Here is an 18,659-nt window from a genome sequence, read left to right as displayed (position 1 = left end):
ATTATTCACTTCAGGGTGCCTATTTGGCCTCTGTGGCCCATTTAACATTGTTTCCTATGGAAAAATTGGGTCAATTGAGGCATTGAACAGGAAAATCGGGTCAATTGAGACATTTAACATTGTTCCCTATGGGAAATCTCGGGCATCTCGTCTATCGCATCGCACCTGATTTTTTAGTGCATTCAATGCCCGAGATGGCCGAGATGGGCGCCCTTCTAAGTAAAGAGTACCATTTTATTAATTGTGAAACTAAATTCACCATATATTTGCTGATTTGTCCATGTAGCTTAAAATACGTAGGACGGACTACACGTCCTCTTAAAATCCGTTTCATGGAGCACCGCCGGAATATCATTAAGGGCATAACCAGTCATAGTCTTTCCAGACATTTTCTCCATTTCCATCAAAATAACCCCAAAGGTCTACAACTTGTTGGTCTTGAACATATTCCCCCCTCCTGAAGGGGGGGGGGATAGGTAAAAGACCCTCTGTCGTCAAGAGGTCTTTTGGACCTTTAAATTGAACAGTTTACATCCAGACGGCCTCAACGAGGCACTAGAGCTAAATAGTGTAATATGAATACCCCTCTGTCATTACTCTCTTCCCCCGTTTCATCCACCCCTTTTTGCACCCATATTCCCTTTGAATGAGGTATTTTCTGTGTTACATTTAAACAAAGTACAATATCCATTATCTTAGTTTCCTTCGTCACAATCCAGTTCATTTATGTGCATGATGCTTAATTGCATAGGTCACATATTAAATATACATTATGATTGTGGACGACCCCTTGAGATATATTTATGCATATATCCATTTTTATATGGATATATACCAGAATGTATAATTACATGTAGAATTTATCTAACGATAATATTATATATCTTGCTTGCTTCATACCAGTAGCTGAATGTATATTAATCTATTATATTTCGATTTCTATTTTTGTTATTTGTCATACTCTCCTTATATATCAATAAATTCCCATCACAATTCTCTCCATTGGAAAAATATATACAGATGGGTCAGGTCCCATCTTTGCAGGGGATGGCGCTGGCGTCGCCAGCCGCCATCCCCCGCCAGCGCCATGGCGATGGTGAGAAGGGGACGCACGCGCCCGAGAGGGCGTGCGCGTCCCCTTCCGACGGCGCTTCCATCAGTTCCCCGGGTCCCCGCCGGCTTGCCGGCGGTAACCCGGGGTCCTCGCCGCCTGCCAGCACCCCCCACTAACCCCCCCTAACCCTGTCCGTCTCCCTGAGGCGGAGACGGACAGGGTTTCCGTCGCGCTAGCGCCGGAGACTGAGACGCGCGTGCGCGTGAGACGCACTTGCGTCTCAGTCTCCTCGCTGGCGGGTCGCCAGCGCGTACGTTCTGGCGACCCGCCAGCAAGGATGGGTACAGTAACATACTGTATATCCGTTTAGCTTTTTTTTTTTTTTTTTTTTTTAAATTTTCATTATTATAATTATTTATTGTCTATGATATATATATCTCCATATTTCACTGTTTCTTCTCCATATAAAGAACTGAATGATTTGCCAACCATATGTATAATGCACTTCAATTTCCGCCTTCCAAGAACACTGTTTTCCGGCAACTAACGGAGCGCTACATAGAGATGTCTCAGACTCAGATCAGAGACACTAGTAGAATCACTTCCGCCAACCATCCGCATCCGTGCCAGACGGAAATATGGAAGTCAGACGCCTCCAATACTCACGGAGACGCCTGACTCCCATCAGAGCCCATAGAACGGCCACTTCCGCCAACCACACGCACTTCTGCCAACCGGAAGTGCGTGAGGCAGACACCTCCATTAATCATGGAGCGCGGATGCTAAACTTATACCGATTCATGTATAATGACAACTCGTCTCTACAGAGATCTTGCTTACTCCGCTATATATAACGCTATCTACCTATATACAGAATGTTATTCAATTGGTATTAACTGATTCATTTGAGTTGGATCATTGAGATCACATCCGGGATCAGGTGACTAATCCCGATCATGTGATGTGATCACCTGACCACCATACTGTGTTCTAAAATCAGTTGTTTTCACTGTTGGTTTGTATAATATTAATGTTTTGCACATCCCTCCTGTGCATACCTACCACATTGTTCTTTTTGATTGTATTTAATGTATGTTTTTAACCATATTTAACATAATACCTGTCCAAGTTCCCACACCTGCAACTAAGGGAACAATCAATCTAGGGTATAAATATAAGGTCTCTGGACAAGACCTCATACCCCAGCTCCTGATGAAGACGCAAGCTAGCGTCGAAACGCGTTGAGCAGCTTCCATTATACTCCACTGCACTTTATTGCCTGTTTGCACCAACCGAGACTGCACTACAATCCTGCACTTTACCTCCGGACCAGTTCATCCCCCTCCAGGACCTACATTCTCAAGCAGCCATTGCAACATCATGCCTGGTATTCATATACCTTAAGGACTGCCTAATCCATCTTTATTAGACTCCTGGACCTACTGGGCAATATATCCGGATTGGGACTTACTATATGCAGCCAAATCACCAAGGAGATCGTACACATTCTCCGTCTCCCTCTGGTAACTATATATGTGCTGGTGCACACACTGTGGAGCTATACTCATATCAGAGAGCCTCTGTTAGATTGTTTTTACCACACCGTTTTATCATTATATATGTTTTTATGAAAGCTCTCATTTATTTCTTTGTACAATAAATGTTATATACCTATGTACATGTGGTAGTGTATACTTCTTTCAGTTAAACCTAGCGCTGTACCCCCTTTTCGCTTTGTACACTAAACAATCGGGAGACTTACACACTCCCTGTACAGCAGCTTTGGTTGTGCCTGTGGTTCTATCCCCCCCTCTTTTTATACACACTGCAGTGATTCCCACAGCCGCTGGTACATTTAACTATATCGGCAGCGCTGTGGGAGAATGATATATGGCATACACACTGACCAGTCGTTATCGATCTGCAGCTGCATTATTAATTATATTGACCGTACACACTGGACCAAGGGTTCTCAAACTCGGTCCTCAGGACCCCACACAGTTCACGTTTTCCAAGCCACCCGGCAGGTGCACTCATTACTGACTGACACATTTTAAAAGATCCACAGGTGGAGCTAATTATCTCACCTGTGATTCTGTGAGGAGACCTGGAAAACATGCACTGTGTGGGGTCCTGAGGACAGAGTTTGAGAACCTGTGTACTGGACGATACGCACGCTATATCGTTAACGATATCGTCCATATATTTAGGTACGTATAACTCAGTGTGTACCCCGCTCAAGGGGAAGATTTATCAAAGCTTGAAGAGAGAAAATACCATCCAATCAACTCTTACAGTAACTGTCATTTTTCAAACTGACACTTACAGGGGAATCCAATTGGGAGCCAGGTTTAGCAAGGCTAAAGTTAATTTACTTTGCATCCAATTTTGGATTGCCGCATGTACAATGGCTCCCGATATCTGCGGTATCCAATAAAAAAAAAAAGTAGCTATGAGTTTTCCTTTGCACTCCCCGGAGGCACTCTCAGCAAGTAAGGAATCTTTTTGTTTTCTCCCCGGAGGCAGAACCAACAATATTGACTATACACTCTGCGATTCTCACGATGGCCGATTTTATGGTGTGGGCAGTACGGATGGTGTAATGGTTAGAATTACTCCCTCACAGCGCTGAAGTCATGGGTTCAATCCCCACCATGACCCTAACTGTGCGGAGTTTGTATATTCCCCCTGTGCTTGCGAGGGTTTACTCCGGGTAGTCCGGTTTCCTCCCACAATCCAAAAAGCTGCTGGTAGGTTAATTGGCTTCCAACTTCCAACCAAATTAACCCTAGAATGTCTGTGTCTGTGAGTGTATGTACATGTGGTAGGGAATATGCGATATGTGTTATGGCTGTTATAGATAAGGTTTTCTTTAATAACTACCCTCTTTCCATGTCTCAGGTTTGTGCAGTGAAAATAAAGGAAGTCGTAAGCAAGCAGCCCGGAGAAGTTCGCTAGAGGTGTTGCCTGTTCCATTGCCGTCTCTGTTCCAATCCTTATGTGAATTACAAGGAGATGCAGCTGTTGATTGGAGTGTTTACACACTACCTGTCTCTAAAGAGATCAGTCAGCAATCGCATGTGGATCATATCCTTCTTGGTGCACATTCAGGTACAGTAATACAGACAAACTTGAGTAAGTGAAAGAGTTCGTGAGATCCTTTCTGTTATGTTTGGCTCCAATTTTCCAGATAAACTTTTAGAACTGCATCCATTCCTCTCTTATAGCAGGACCTATTTTCCACTGTGTTCTAGTACCTGATTGTCCCCAGGCAGGGGCGTAACTAGCACTTCGTAGGCCCCCTCCCCCATTGTCACTAAAATGCCTGGTATGGGGGCAAAAGAAAGAGTGAGAGACAGAACAGGTGTTGAGAAAGAAAGCAAAAAGCAGAGAGAGAGAGCGAGTGAGAGAGAGAGGGGTGGTCAGAGAGAGAGAGAGAGAGAAGAGGGCTTCACGGAAAAAGAGGGAATAAGAAAGAGAGGTGCAAGCAGGAGTTAGAGATAATGTCAGAGAGAAAGGTAAAGAGAAAGAGGGGAGCAAGAGAATGGGAGTGTCAGGGAGAGAAAAGAGGAGAGACAGGATGGGAAGAAGGTGAGACTGTCAAAGAGGGGAAGCATGGGGAAAAATGTGGAGGAGAGAGAGTAAAAAGAGACTAGAGGCGGAGAGATAAAGAGAAGTGAGAGAAAGAAAGGTGAAATGGGGGGGGGGAGAGAGCATAAGGGCCCCATTGATCAAGGATTGCATATGCAATGTCTGTGCACACGCAGGGACAGGAGCTCCGAAAGGATCCAATCCCTGTGATGTACTCAGTTGGGTGGTCTGTGCATGTGAGGTTATCATTGACCCCCCGTTGACTGCAGTGCTGGCCAAGCAGTGTCATGTGTAGCCCATGGGCGGCAAAGGAGGGATCGCAGCACGTATCAGAGATACCTGCTGCTATCCCTTCTACATACCTGCTGGCGGTATTCAAAATTTGCGGCTAACTGGGGGGTTAAAATGTGTGTTTTCAGGGAATTTGCCACAAATATTACATGATAAATGGGTAGATGGAGGGCAATTGAGAGAGGGCATGGGGGGAGAGGGGGAGGGAGAGAGAAGGGGTGATGGAGTTAGTGTGTTTAGGGAACGAGGGGTGGGAGGAGGGAGAGCAGGGTTTTAAAGGTTTCTGACAGATATCACTTTGTCCCTCCTAATCCCCCCTCCCTCCTCCAAGTACCCATATACCTCGCTCTGTCCCCCCTCACCCCAGTGTAGGGGAAGTGAAGGGTAGGGCTCAGAGGAGGGAGAAAAGGGGTCTGAAAGGGTTCTGAGTCTGACATAAATAACTTTGTGCCCCCCCCCCTTCAGTACACTCACCAAGACCCACTCTTAAGTTTCACTGCCGCCGTGTCTCCTGGTCACCGGCTTCGGCCGCCGGGTCTCCTGTTTGGTGCAGCTACTGGTCGGGTCTCCCATTCGGTGTAGTCTGTAATGCAGCACCATCACTGGCCAGGTCTCAGCTCGGCACGACCACTGGCCGGGTGTCACGCTTGGTGCCGCAGTGCAGCGACTGCCCGGCAGCACTATGTGAAAATATAAAATGAAAAGGGTGCAGGGGATTGCCTTGCCTCCCCCCTCCCCCCCCCCCCCCCCAAGCCATCGGGCCCCATGGCAGTTGCATCCCCTGCACCCTCTATAGTTACGTCACTGCCCCCAGGCCTTGTGTGCAATAGTATAGGTTTATAATAAATACTGGTAAAGGAAACGGTGCAGACAGCAGATAAGGAATAGACAGAATGTACAGTGGTCAGGGCTGGCGGCAAGCAAGAATAAACAGAACAAGGAGAGATCAGGGTTAGCAGCAGACAAGGTGTCAAAAAGAGCACATTAGACATTGGACAGACTACAGACTTATATAGAGCACAATGCCTACTGTAAGTCAGTTATTACAATAGTATGGAATACAAGTATGTAATGCAGTCATTTTATAAACCCTCAGTGAACAGCTTTATAAGTCGTTTATTGAGCCATCACAGCACTGATATTAATGGTAAGTACCTGAGTATCAGAGAATTTAAGCGATGTCACTGCAATCAGTGTAAACAGTAGACAGAGAAGTAAAGGAAAACCTTATTCTACCACTAGGTTTGTAGGTTATGGTATATTAGATCTACAGTGTCTAGGTCTACAGTCATATGGTGGACCGCTAACGGTCGACAGTCAAAAGGTCAACAGGGTCTAAAGATTGACAATCAAAAGGTTGACAGGGTCAAATGGTCAACAGTTTGACAGGGTCAAATGGTCGACAGTTTGACAGGGTCAAATGGTCGACAGTTTGACAGGGTCAAATGGTCGACAGTCAAAAGGTCGGCGGGGTCAATAGGTCGACATGGTAAAATGTTGACGTGGAAAAAGTCAACATGCATTTTTCATGATTTTTTTGTGTGCAAATGTTGACATAGGTTGACAAGGACACTGTCTAAATGTACCACGTACGCTCGTCATGCTTCGGGCTTGGTGCCTTGCTGCACTCGGCACACTATTATATTCTCCCTCCGTGCCGTAGTGGATGGCAGGGCATGAAAAACCACCTGTCGACACATGTTGGTTCAAATTGTTGTAAAAATAAAATGCATGTCGACCTTTTGACCATGTTGACCTTTTGACTGACGACCTATTGACCCTGTTGAACTATTGTCTGTTGTCCTTTAAACCCTGTCAAGCTTTGGACCCTGTCGACCTTTTGATTGTCGACCTTTAGACCCTGTTGACCTTTTAACTGTTGACCAATAGTGGTCGACCTAGAATCAATCTATGATCAGTCTGGATACCAGGTTTGTTCAGGATTCTATTTATAGTTCTGCTGATATCCTGGGACCCTCGTATAAACATGCTTAGCCCAGTAATACAGCTGAACAATACATGAACTTACTAGTTCACAGGTGGATTTTGTCATCTACTGCCATATGATTATTATCAGCTATGATGCTTCCCTTATGTGAGTGCCTAGGAATTTGGAAAGCTGGTTCCATGTACTGTACAGTGTTTATTTAATAATTCCTTTATCTCATAAAACTGGTGGAAATTCACTTTGGGTGAAAACTGCGAAATCTCATTATAATATCCGAGAAGCCTAAAAGACATCTTGGATTAGATTCCCACACTGGGGGTCATTCAGGGGCAGTTGGATTTGCTATCACTGCTGCTTCCTTGGAAGCAGCATTAGTAGCTTGGTAGATTCAGCTAGCAGACCTACTCATTGCTGTATAATGACCAAAACAGCGCAAATTGGGCGAGTGAGGGGAAACACAAAGGTTGTAGTATATTTATATTTTTATAATCTGCAGACTGATGGTTAATTAGAATGTCAGCGCACCACCTGCTTTAACAAAATGTACTATGTTTTGTGCCAGGTGGTGACTGGCATGTGCTTGGCCAATCCTCTCTGTAGCCATTGGCAGGAGTTTAACATTGAAATTTGCAAGAAAATAAATAAAAAAGTGGAGGAACTGGATTATATAACAGCAGTGATGGTGTTATCTTATAGTACTGCAAATCTGTTCATTATGTCCTAAAAGAAATTCAATAAACATATTTTGCTCTAAAAAAGTGGGGGAACTAGATGAGGAATACAACATAAAAATGGATATTTGTTTTAATACATTCCATTTATAAAACCTCTATTTATAGCGTAATTGTTGGACTGGCAAATGTTCATACTTTCCTAATGAACTAAAAGGAGGTTGAGAGCAATGTTAAATAATGCAAAAAATACATTTCAAGAGCCAATGGCTACATTTCAGCCATACGAAGTGCTGATCAGCAATGCTTGGTATCAGGAGAATAGTATACTGAGAGGACCTGAGAAGTCCTAGAATACAAAAAAATGGCATGTATTTAGCCAATGTTAAATATTGCAATAGCAAATGTATCTTTCAGAAGCAATATTTTTGTATGTAATAAATACAAAATGGGTCTAAAGGATAAAAATATCTGATTCTTATAGTATTTTTTGTGTTGAATATATATCCTTGTGAGTTGTATCTATTACTTGTGGTTTCTGAGTAACATTAAAAAAATTTTTTAATACATATTTACATATAAAAATCTGATCATAAACACAAACTTTTAGTTTAAAAAGTAGCTTTTTTCCTACTATACTTGAGTTAGGAGCCAGCCGTAACCAGGCAGCATATTGAGGCTCCACTTGCCTTTTCGGTACTTGTTTCCTAGCTTACAATGTTAAAGGCACCCCCATTGTCAACACCACCCCCACTATCAACGCCAACCCGAAGCGTGGCGAGTGCAGCGAGCCCAAGAGGGGCAGCGGTACGCGTCCTCCGACCTTTTCATACCCCCACTATCCACGTCAGTGTGGAGTTGATTTTAGATAGTGTGGCGAGCACACACTGATTACTTTACATGTATTCCATGTCCCCTCGCGGGGCTCGCCAGTCGGAAACAAGTACCGCCTTTTCTTTCCCATGTTAGGACTGTCCTGATGAAAACGCTCATTGTGTTCCTTGCTCTCTTGTTTCCTGTAAAAAAAAAAAAGTCCTAGTGGGAGACCAACATGTGAACATTTAGAGCAGGGGTGGGCAATTATTTCCACTAGGAAACCACTTGGTGGGTTTGGTCGAGATGCAGTTTAAATCCCGGCGGTCGGGATCCCGGCGTTAAAAATCCCGAACGCCGAAATCCCAAACGCCGAAATCCTGACACTTTCTCCCCCCGTGGGTGTCCACGACACCCTCGGAGGGAGAATAAATTAGTGTGCCGAGCGTAGCAAGGCACCGGGCCCGCTGCGTGGCGAGCGCAGCGAGCCCGCAAGGGGGGGCGATCCACGTCCCCCCCCTTGTTGGGATTTCGGCGTTCGGAATTCCGGCGTCGGGATTTTGAACTAGCCGAATCCGGTTTGGTCAATCTGTTGCACAGGACATGAGTGGTGGGCAGACCTGCAGCACTGGAGGTAGGGATGCCAAACCCGGGGCATTTTTCAAAAAATGATCAATCCCAGGATTCCCGGGATTGGCATCCCTAAAAGAAAAATGCCCCCCATTCCCCACATTAACAAACTTGGGGGAGCAGGGGATCAGGGTAGGCGGCAGCAGTGCGGCAGTTATCGGGTGAGGCAAGAGTGGGCAGTGGCAGATTTTTCAGACGCTGCCTGGCATTAGACTGCACATGAGCAGACTCCAGGTTTGAAGACTCCAATCCCGGGATTGAAATCCCAGACTTTTGGGGGGCCAAATCCTAGGATCCCGCTGATCCCAGGATTGGCCACCCTAACTGGAGGGTTGCATTCCAGGGCTTGAGCTGTATGTATATTCCCACATATAATGCATGTCACTTCTAAAGGCTGATTAGTATTATCATTTTATATCAGATATTATACTCCAGCCCCCTCCACAGACTACTCTTCCCCAACTCCTATGTACACAGCCCTCCCTGACTCCCCTGTGCTTGCATCGGACGGACCATACTGACATTCCCACTCTATCTAGTCTCAGCAGCTTGGGTCCCGAGAATGCTGTGTTCGGGTGTTTGACTCACGGCAGGTGCTAATGAGTGAGGTACAGTGAGGTCAATGGCTGGGGAGACACTGGCTAGTATCAGTGCCAGATTTACAAAAAACACGGTACTTGTGTATTATCACGGCGCCCACTAACCAATTTGCTTGGTGGGCTATTCTGCGTAGGAAAATCGCATCGCATTGCATGGGCCATTTTAGTGCCATGCGATGTGCGATGCGATGCAATTTTCCTATGTAATTTATTCACTGCTCTCTCAGCCCCGGGGGATCGCATCTATACCTATACCATAAAATGATTGTATGACATACAATGATGTTTTAGGACCCCCCCCCCCTCCCCCCACTATCAACGCCACCCCGTGGTGAGCGCAGCGGAACGCGTCCTCCGACGTTTTCATTACCCCTCTATCCTTGTCGGCGTGGAGTTGATTTTGAAGTGTGGCGAGGGGACGCGGAATACATGCAAAGTAATCCGTGTCCGCTCGCCACGCTTCGAGCTCGGTGGCTCACTGCGATCGCCACACTATATAGACTCAACTCCACGCCGAAGTGGATATTGGGGGAATGAAAAGGTCGGAGGATGCGTTCTGTCACCCCACGCGGGGAACGCGGCGCTCGCTACGCTTCGGGGTGGCATTGATAGTGGGGGGGGGGGGGGTGCTAAAACATCATTGTATGTCATACAATGATATTATGGTATAGCTAATGTCATGGCATCGCACACCCGATAAAATCGCATGCGATTGCATGCGATTTTGCGGGACATGCGATGCGATGCCCTGGTGCTGAGAGAGCAGTGAATAAATTACAGTAAAAATTTGCATCGCATCGCATGACCCTTAAATGGCCCATGCGATGCGATGCAATTTACCAAAGGTGCCATACGTAGCAAAACTAGGCGCCGTGATAATACACAAGTACCTAAAACACATATGATTTTGTAGTGAGACTTGGCTATAAAAATGATGACAATAATATAGATTTATTTTTTATAAATTCTAAAATATATTATTCTAATCATATCTGTAGACAAAATCAGGAGTGTTACCGAGTATGACAGGTGAGGCTTTCTCTGCCTATTCTGACCAGACATCACTGGTGTTGAACAGTGAAAAATGCACAAAGCTATAATAGGAGTGGTACAAGATATTGGTGGCATCCCCTAGTGTCACATCCCTCTATATTCATGAATGCCACTAAACTACATAATAACTTAATAACTTTGCAGCAATGTTAAGTGGTATAACTCTTATGGTGCACGGTGGTGTGCTTGGCTGCAGAATTCGTACAGAACTTTCTATCGTCCCTGTATTCCTGCACTGTACGGTCTATTTTAAGCCTTGGAGAGAGACAAAGGGGGTAATTGTGGTTACCAAACTCCCTTGTACGTTCCTGCAGGGAGTTCGATGGTGAAGATCTGCGCATGCGCATAAGTGAATGTGCGCATGTGCTAGTCTTCACAGCGGGCGCCCTCGGAGGCTTGCATAGTCTACGCGGTGCTCACATCGGGGGGGGGGGGGGGGGGCTGCAGCAGTGTGTACCCAAAAAAGCTTGGTGCGCCCAATTGCAAATAGCCGCGTCCACCTGCCTTGCGTGGGCGTGTAGCTGATGTCACCGGCTGTCATCTGCCTGCCCTGTTCTCAGAGCAGGGTGCCGCTAACCTAAGTAACCAGAGAGGGCCTTCCATAATTGAGCGCTACAGAAATCATTCAATGGTCGGTGACCATCGAATGATTTTGTTCCCGCATGCAAGCCTGCCGGTAACATTCGCAGGGGGTGGGCATTTGCATGGCCAGCGGGTTGCATTACATGGCTAACAAAGCAGCGAACTACCGCTGCTTTGCGGGCCAACTAGAATCAGGACCAAAGTTTGGAGAAATAAAGTACCAATCAGCTCCTAACTGTACTATGCCTGTATCCTGGCAGTTAGGAACCGATTGGCTGGTACTTGATTTCTGTCCAAGGCTTAGTGAATGCATCCCTTCATCTGCTGCTGGCTTTGGAAAAATGTGCCAGCATCATTAATGGCTGTGCCAGAAGGCTTGCCCAGCAGCTGTTCTCACATGCCATCTTGGGGTGCTCTTTGTCTGAATATAAGGTCTTTTGTCCATTTTTTATTAATTCTATTTATTGAAGCTTTCTCTGGATCTTTAATTTGTTCAATCACCATAGTGTGTCATACCCTAAACCTATTAGTGGCACACATGATTCCATGCCCATGTGCAGTATAATACAACATTAGTGGACTGTCATGGCTCCAAAAGCAGGGGTGGGCAATAAGCATCCCACCAGCTGTTGTAGAACTACACATCCCAGCATGCCTTGACATAGTTTTGCTATTTTGCCATGATAAAACTGTTGCATGGCATTCTGGGATGTGTAGTTCCACAAAACCTGGGGGCCACTTCTCCCCCCTCCACAGTCTATTCAGTAACATGAGTCATTGAACACAAGTGTGATTTATACAGCAATGGCATATGTACAGGATATAGCATCATTTACTAAATGTTTATGTTCTTTTCTCCACCTCAGCTCCCCCTGCTCCATCTTCAGTGAACATGTCCAGTGTTTGCACAGTGATGTATTTTAAGTCTTGTATGCCCATGCGACGCTGTCATGAAACCTGTGAAGTTACTGGATCCTCGAGGTATCGCTGGTTCCACAATGGCTGCTGTCAGTGTGTGGGACCAGATTGTTATGGATACGGCAACAAGGATCAACTATGCCAACAGTGCCACCCTAAGGGGATGCTGCCAGCTGGGGAAGCTGATGCTGCTTAGTACTGGAAATTGAAACAACGGGGAGAGAGAGAACGGGAAATGCAAGGGGAGGTGAGCTGTTGGTCTGCTGTAAGTGCGTTACTCCCACAAGTGAACTCATTTTATGCTTTGAACATAACAAGGCTTATTTGTGGCCCTGCACACAGTCCAGGCCCACACTGCTTTAGTATGTACACAAGAGAGCCTAGTTGCTTAATGCATTGTAACCTGCACGGAGCTTTGTGAGGAGTCACCTGAAAATGTATATGGAGGGAAAAGCAGTCTAATTCAACAAACTATGCAGTGGATCCTATTAACCCCAAAGGGTGCGGATGATTTGCTGAGTGTGAATTATGGCGTGCCAAATTCGCTGAAGTGCTCTCACCTCCATAGCGGTGCAAGCAAATTTCAGTGAAATTGGCCCTGCGAAGGGTGCGAGTTAGGGTTAATTCAGGTGCCGTTTTCAGTGTGAAAATGGCACCCGAATGGCAATTCGCTTCCTTCGGGGTTAATAGGATCGACCCCTATGGGTCTAAATACAAACCAAAGTTTGTACTGCAAAAAATGAGAACTCTTAGCTTGCATCCTTATGGTAGTCCCCTGCCTGCACAGCTTAGCTAAGGCAGGCACTGGGCCGCCATGTTTTGGGCTGTAGCGACTGCATGTGACATCACACAGCATCCGCACCCCTCAGGTGGTCTGGACATGCCCCTCCCAATGCCGCATCACCACTCAGCACCGGCACTTAGACTACAGAGCATTTTCCTGATGACCGCAGTTTAAGAGCAAGCAGGACAGCGAGATTACAGCGTAACAGTTCTACTAGTTGGAGGAGGGGCTGCAGAGCTGTTCCAATAGTGCTAAGCATGCCACAAAAATAATGAAAATAGGGGGTAGTGCCACTCAGCTCTGCCCCATCTATCAATGGCCCCGCAGTTTTCAGTAGCGGCCGGTCTAGCTGGCCATTATTGAAAAGTTGTGAGGTATACTATCTGGTCTTTAACGCCCATGTTAGCATTACTTACACTTTTGTAAGTGAATCTTCATTTTATTTTAAAACATGTTGTATGGGTAACAACAACAAAAAAACACAGTAGATCAGTGATTCTCAACCCTGGTCCTCAAGTACCCCCAACAGTTCACATTTTCCAGACATAAGGAATGAGCCCGAAATTCACATTCTGACACACAGAATGCGGTGGGAAGGGGTGTTTTCCCAACTGTAAACTTATCCCAATTGCTGCCTGCAATGGAGATTTGTGACCCCTTTAAAAAAAAAAAAAAAAATATATATATATATATATATATATATATATATATATATATAAAATCACACACACTTTTAGGTGGCACAAAACTCCATAATAGGCAGCATCTGGGATGAACTTACAATTGTGAAGACACCACTACCACCCCATAAAAGCATATACAAAAAAGCCCCTGTGGACTGTATACAAACCATCCCCCACATTCAAAACTTATAGTGCTTTGCAGCTCTAAGGATCCCCGCTGTTGGATCCAGCTTACTGGCATGGTGCTGCAGCTGAGAATCCTGCTGACACCTCAATGTGGCTGAACACTCTCGCCGAAGATGATCTTCCCGGCCCACTGCTGCCTCGGATCTTCCCAGCTGGCTGCTGCCGCTGATCATCCTGCCGCAGGCTCCTTAGTTAATGTGCGCAGGCGACATCATGACGTCATCTGTGCACTGCATCACTGGGAATGCTGAAGCCTCTGAGAACCTCTCAGAGGCTTCATCAGATATTTACATGGGAGATAACGGCACTTGATCGTGATCTACCAGTGGGAGCTACATGATTGACTGGTAGATTGCGATCGACAAGGCTGACATCACTTGGCCCCACCCCATGACAGAAAATGCCATGATTCGTGGGCCACAGAGAGGAGTGGGGCTTAATAAAAGCTACCACTCTCCGTAGACCCGCGATTTGCGGTATTTTAGTCAGCGGGGAAGGAGGAGCAGGGGCTCTGGCCAGCAAGCGGGAGACTTGCTTACCTTCCCGGGGGCCGACCCGGTTTTCAGGAGACTCCCAGCCATTACGTGACAGTAGGCAAGACTGGTTATGGTTATAAAACCAAATTACCTTTTATGTGGGGGAAGGGTGTAATGTAATACAGTATCTGTTTTTGCAGACACACAGTAGGTGGAGATATATTAAAGAGCTTCTTCATCATGGTGAAAGTTTTTGCAATGGGATTATTTAAATTTGACAATCTGATTTTTACAAATGGGAGGAATATAAATTGAGCATTGTATTAGGCTGTAGACTAGCCAGAAAGGAAGCAGCTATTTTTCATGAGGCTCTAGTCTGATTTTTAAAACTGCATGCCATTTCAGTATGATGCGAATAAAATGAATGTTTCTACTTCTGAGGTTGTGTATTATCTGGAGTCATTCTGTATACTGTACCTCATAACTATTATAATACATTTCATACTTACTTGAGTTAAGGGATCAACACTTTGTATCCAAAAGGGCTAGGCACAGCAGCAGAGGCAGTACGGGAAAGAGCGGGTGGTGGGAGGGTGATTGGGGGTCAACACTGTCATCCTGTGGGGTAAGCAACTTTAACACCAGCAGCTAGAATTGTAATTTAAGTTTAATTAAAGTATGACTTGGACTCTAATTAACCGTGAATGGTGATTGAGGGCAATTGGCTTGTTGGGAACTATCCCTGATGTTTTTCACTTTCAATGTTTATAACCCCCTTAATATATTAGGACATAATAATATGTATGAATCGACTACTAACAATTCTTACTGAGTTTTGGAGTTAATGGAGCAGACGTGTTAAGCCTTAAAAAGAGATAAATTTGAGGGTGATAAAGAGTGATAATCGTCCAGCCAATCAGCTCCTGTCATGTATTATGTTGTTAGAAAAATGGCAGTTAGGAACTGATTGGCTGGACATTTATCACTCTTGCGTTTATCTTTTTTAAGGCATAATACCTCTGCCCTATTGTGAGCTAGGAATATTTACATCTCATACGTCTTCACAAAACTAACTATTGCATGACATTGAAACTATTCACAGAATAACTAAAAAGCTTTCACTTTTAATCTTAAGGTGCATACACACTAGGCATTTTTGCAGGGAGTAACATAGTAGATACGGTGAAATAAAGACATTTCTCCATCAAGTTCAACCTGTTTAACTAGAGTAATTGGACTAAATCCTAGATATTATCTCCCCCAGGATTGCACATTTTGATACTATCAGCAGCATAACCAGTTTGTTGGATATGACCTCCTTTAACCTCTTCAGTGGCAATCCCTGTATGTTATTATCCATCAAGTACTTGTCCAATCTGATCTTAATCAAATTTGCACTCCTAGGTCCTTCTCCATTTCTGGTGCTCCTTATGCTGGGTACACACCAGGACGACAAGGGTCCGATCCCATCAATCTAGATTCAGTTCCGACCGATTGGATGTAGATTGTGTGGTGATTGGGCCCTTTTCTGTCCTGGTGTGGACCGATACCAATCCGATGCAGGTCCCGCGGGTCGGTCGTTATACAAATCCTTTTTAGTAAGAAGAGAGCGCTTGGATGAAATTAAGAAAATATAATAATATTTTATTTATCTCACATACTATAAAAACAGCAGTTTTAAAATACTTGCTTACCAGTATAACTGGTTCAGCTACAATATAAACAATAGTAACCTGTATACTGATGTGACCCGATCATACTCACAAATGCATACATAAAATATATGATTTAATATATTTCCAGCCATAAATCATGTAAGTTTCCTTTTTAAATAAGAGACACAGTCTTTTGTATGTAAATTGGATAGTTTGTATCCTCAGATTGAATCTCCCCAGAGTCTGGAGGAATTTGTAGTGTCCTTTCCAGGCTTTTTTGGCTCCTAACAGTCAAATGCAGCAGGTAGGATCTGAATAATGACCATACTCCCGGGTGCGGGTCGCCATCGGATTGGACCCGCTCACGGTGCACATCGTGAGCGGGTCGTGCCCCCCGTGTCATCATGAGCGTGTCGGAAGAAACACTGACAACCTGCTCACATCGTACATCGTGAGCGGGTCATCCTGGTGTGTACCCCACATAACTCTACCACATTGTGATTGTAGCTAGCACAGTGATTATTTCTACAAGATGCATAATTTGACATTTGTCAACACTGAATTGAAATTTTATTTATCTGCCCACTCCCCCAGTTTGTTTAAATCCCTCTGTAGCATGGATACATCCTGTGCTGTATTAAATCTCTACACAATTTAGTATCATCCGCAAAGATGGACACTTTGCTCAATAACCTATCCTCTATGTCGTTAATACATAAGTTAGAGAAGAGGCCCTAATACCAAACCATGGGGTACTCCACTTCGATTCCCACCATGGCCCTAACTGTGCGGAGTTTGTATATTCTCCCTGTGCTTCGTGGGATTAATTGGCTCCCAACAAAATGAACCCTAGAACGTCTGTGTGTGCATGTACATGTGGTAGGGAATATAGATTGTAAGCTTCACTGATGTGACAAATATTCTCTGTAAAGCATTGCAGAATGTGTGCACTACATAAATAACTGGTAATAAATAAATAAAGCCCAGTTTTCCAATTCCCTTCTCAAAAAAAAAAAAAAAAAAAAACCTGCTACCTCAGGATGGTGGTAAACAGGCTGGAGAGGGTAGAAGAGCAGCAGTCCCTTCATTATCACCATCAATCAGAGGGTGCTACTAGGCAAGGAAGCAAAGCGGCTTGTTCCCTGCAGTCACCAATTTAGATTGCACTCCCTTTTCCCCAGTAGATGCACCCACAGAACCTCCAAGCACAACCCCAAATCCCACCATAACCAAGATTCTGGCTTCCATCCGAGCTGATCAACACACAACTAGTTCCTCCACCATCAATTCCCATCTACTCCCATTGCCGATTCAGCACGGAGGCTGGGAGATACTACTTCCCTTCTCAATGCTGTAGTGGACACCAAGCCAGTCCTCCTTATTGCGTGTCCAGCAGCAGCTGCTGTGCAGACAGCTGTCTGCAGCCTCTAGCCAGGGCATCAGCTGCTGGCATTAGCAAATCTGTCTTCACCCCAACCTCCCCCATGGCTGACTTGCTGCTCATTTCAGGAACATGCAGTTAGGTCCTACAGAATGAGAATGCTGTATCTAGAAGTACTGCACTAGGATTGCAGAATGCTGGCTTTTTTGGATTGCTTTGTCAGAAGGGTATGGTATGTAGCAAAAGGTAAACGTTTAAGAACACAAACCTACATAAATAGACCTCTCAGTGGCATATATATGCATGAATCCTGGGGGCCAGCATGGGATACGACAGTTTCCGTTATGCCACTGCCTGGGTAGGGTACATTAGGCCAACACAACTCATTCACACTTTTCCAATTTTGAGGATTCCCAATAGCACCATGTTATATGTTGCCATTTTCCATTTATGAGTGTTCACATATTAAATGTTGACATTCTGACTGCGCATATCACCGCAGCCCTGGTTTCCAGGCCACCTCTCTCCCTTGGGTGTGATGCAGCTCACAGACAATGGGCCAGATGCACTAAGCTTCAAAAGTGATACAATGGAGAGCCAACCAATCAGCTCCAGCCTTACATTTTTCAAACAGTTTGTGACATGACAATTTATCACTTTTGAAGCTTAGTGCATCTGGCCCAATGGGTCAGATGTATTAAGCCTTAAGCCGTGTACACACGGGGAGATTTTGACTAAGCAATTTTAGGAGAGATTTTGGCTAGATGCACTGGAGATTTTGACCAAGCGATTTTGTCTATGCACTGATAGTCTATAATCTAGTCAAAATTTTCTTGCCTGCACAGTCACTCTGTGCTAACCAATTTCTGCTAGACAATATTGACTAAGCACGAGAAAAATAGGGAGATTTTGGCTAACCTTCTAGGAGATTTTGACTATCTAGTCAAAATCTCTTGTTAAAAGTTCTCAGTGTGTACACCCCTTTAACAAGAGATAAATGCAAAGGTGATAGAGATAAACGTTCAGCCAATCACCTCCTTACTGACTTTTTTCAAACACAGCCTGTAAAGGCCCCCACACACTAGAACGATTTTTTTCCGATTGTCCGATTTCCAACCGATCGTCCGTTATATTGCCCGATTTTTACCGATAATCGGCAATAATCGGCCGATTATCTGTAAAAATCTGCCGATATATCGGACGGAAATGGGAGAATCGGCTAAAAAAAATTCATTCTAGTGTGTGGGGGCCTTAACATGGCAGTTAGGATGTGATTGGCTGGACGTTTATCTCTCTTTATCACCCTTGCATTTATAAGGCTTAATACATCTGCCCCAATGTGTA

At 44.8% G+C, this 18,659-nt stretch overlaps 1 protein-coding gene across 1 annotated transcript in view; it reads left to right on the top strand.

Moving 5' to 3' along the window:
- The window catches only part of LOC146080750 (twisted gastrulation protein homolog 1-A-like), a 35,994-nt gene extending 21,277 nt beyond the window's left edge, over positions 1–14,717 (top strand). Inside the window, exons 4-5 of the mRNA XM_083188379.1 lie at positions 3,956–4,165; positions 12,099–14,717. Coding sequence (XP_083044505.1) covers positions 3,956–4,165; positions 12,099–12,346 — 458 coding nt within the window. The 3' untranslated portion in view covers positions 12,347–14,717. The remainder of the gene's footprint in view (positions 1–3,955; positions 4,166–12,098) is intronic.
- Positions 14,718–18,659: the final 3,942 nt, after the last annotated feature.

This window comes from Crinia signifera, chromosome 1 (genome assembly GCF_055691185.1).
Source record: "Crinia signifera chromosome 1, ASM5569118v1, whole genome shotgun sequence".
Classification (NCBI taxonomy): domain Eukaryota; kingdom Metazoa; phylum Chordata; class Amphibia; order Anura; family Myobatrachidae; genus Crinia; species Crinia signifera.
Note: the sequence above shows the minus strand (reverse complement) of the source record. Positions and strands in the feature narration are given on the sequence as shown.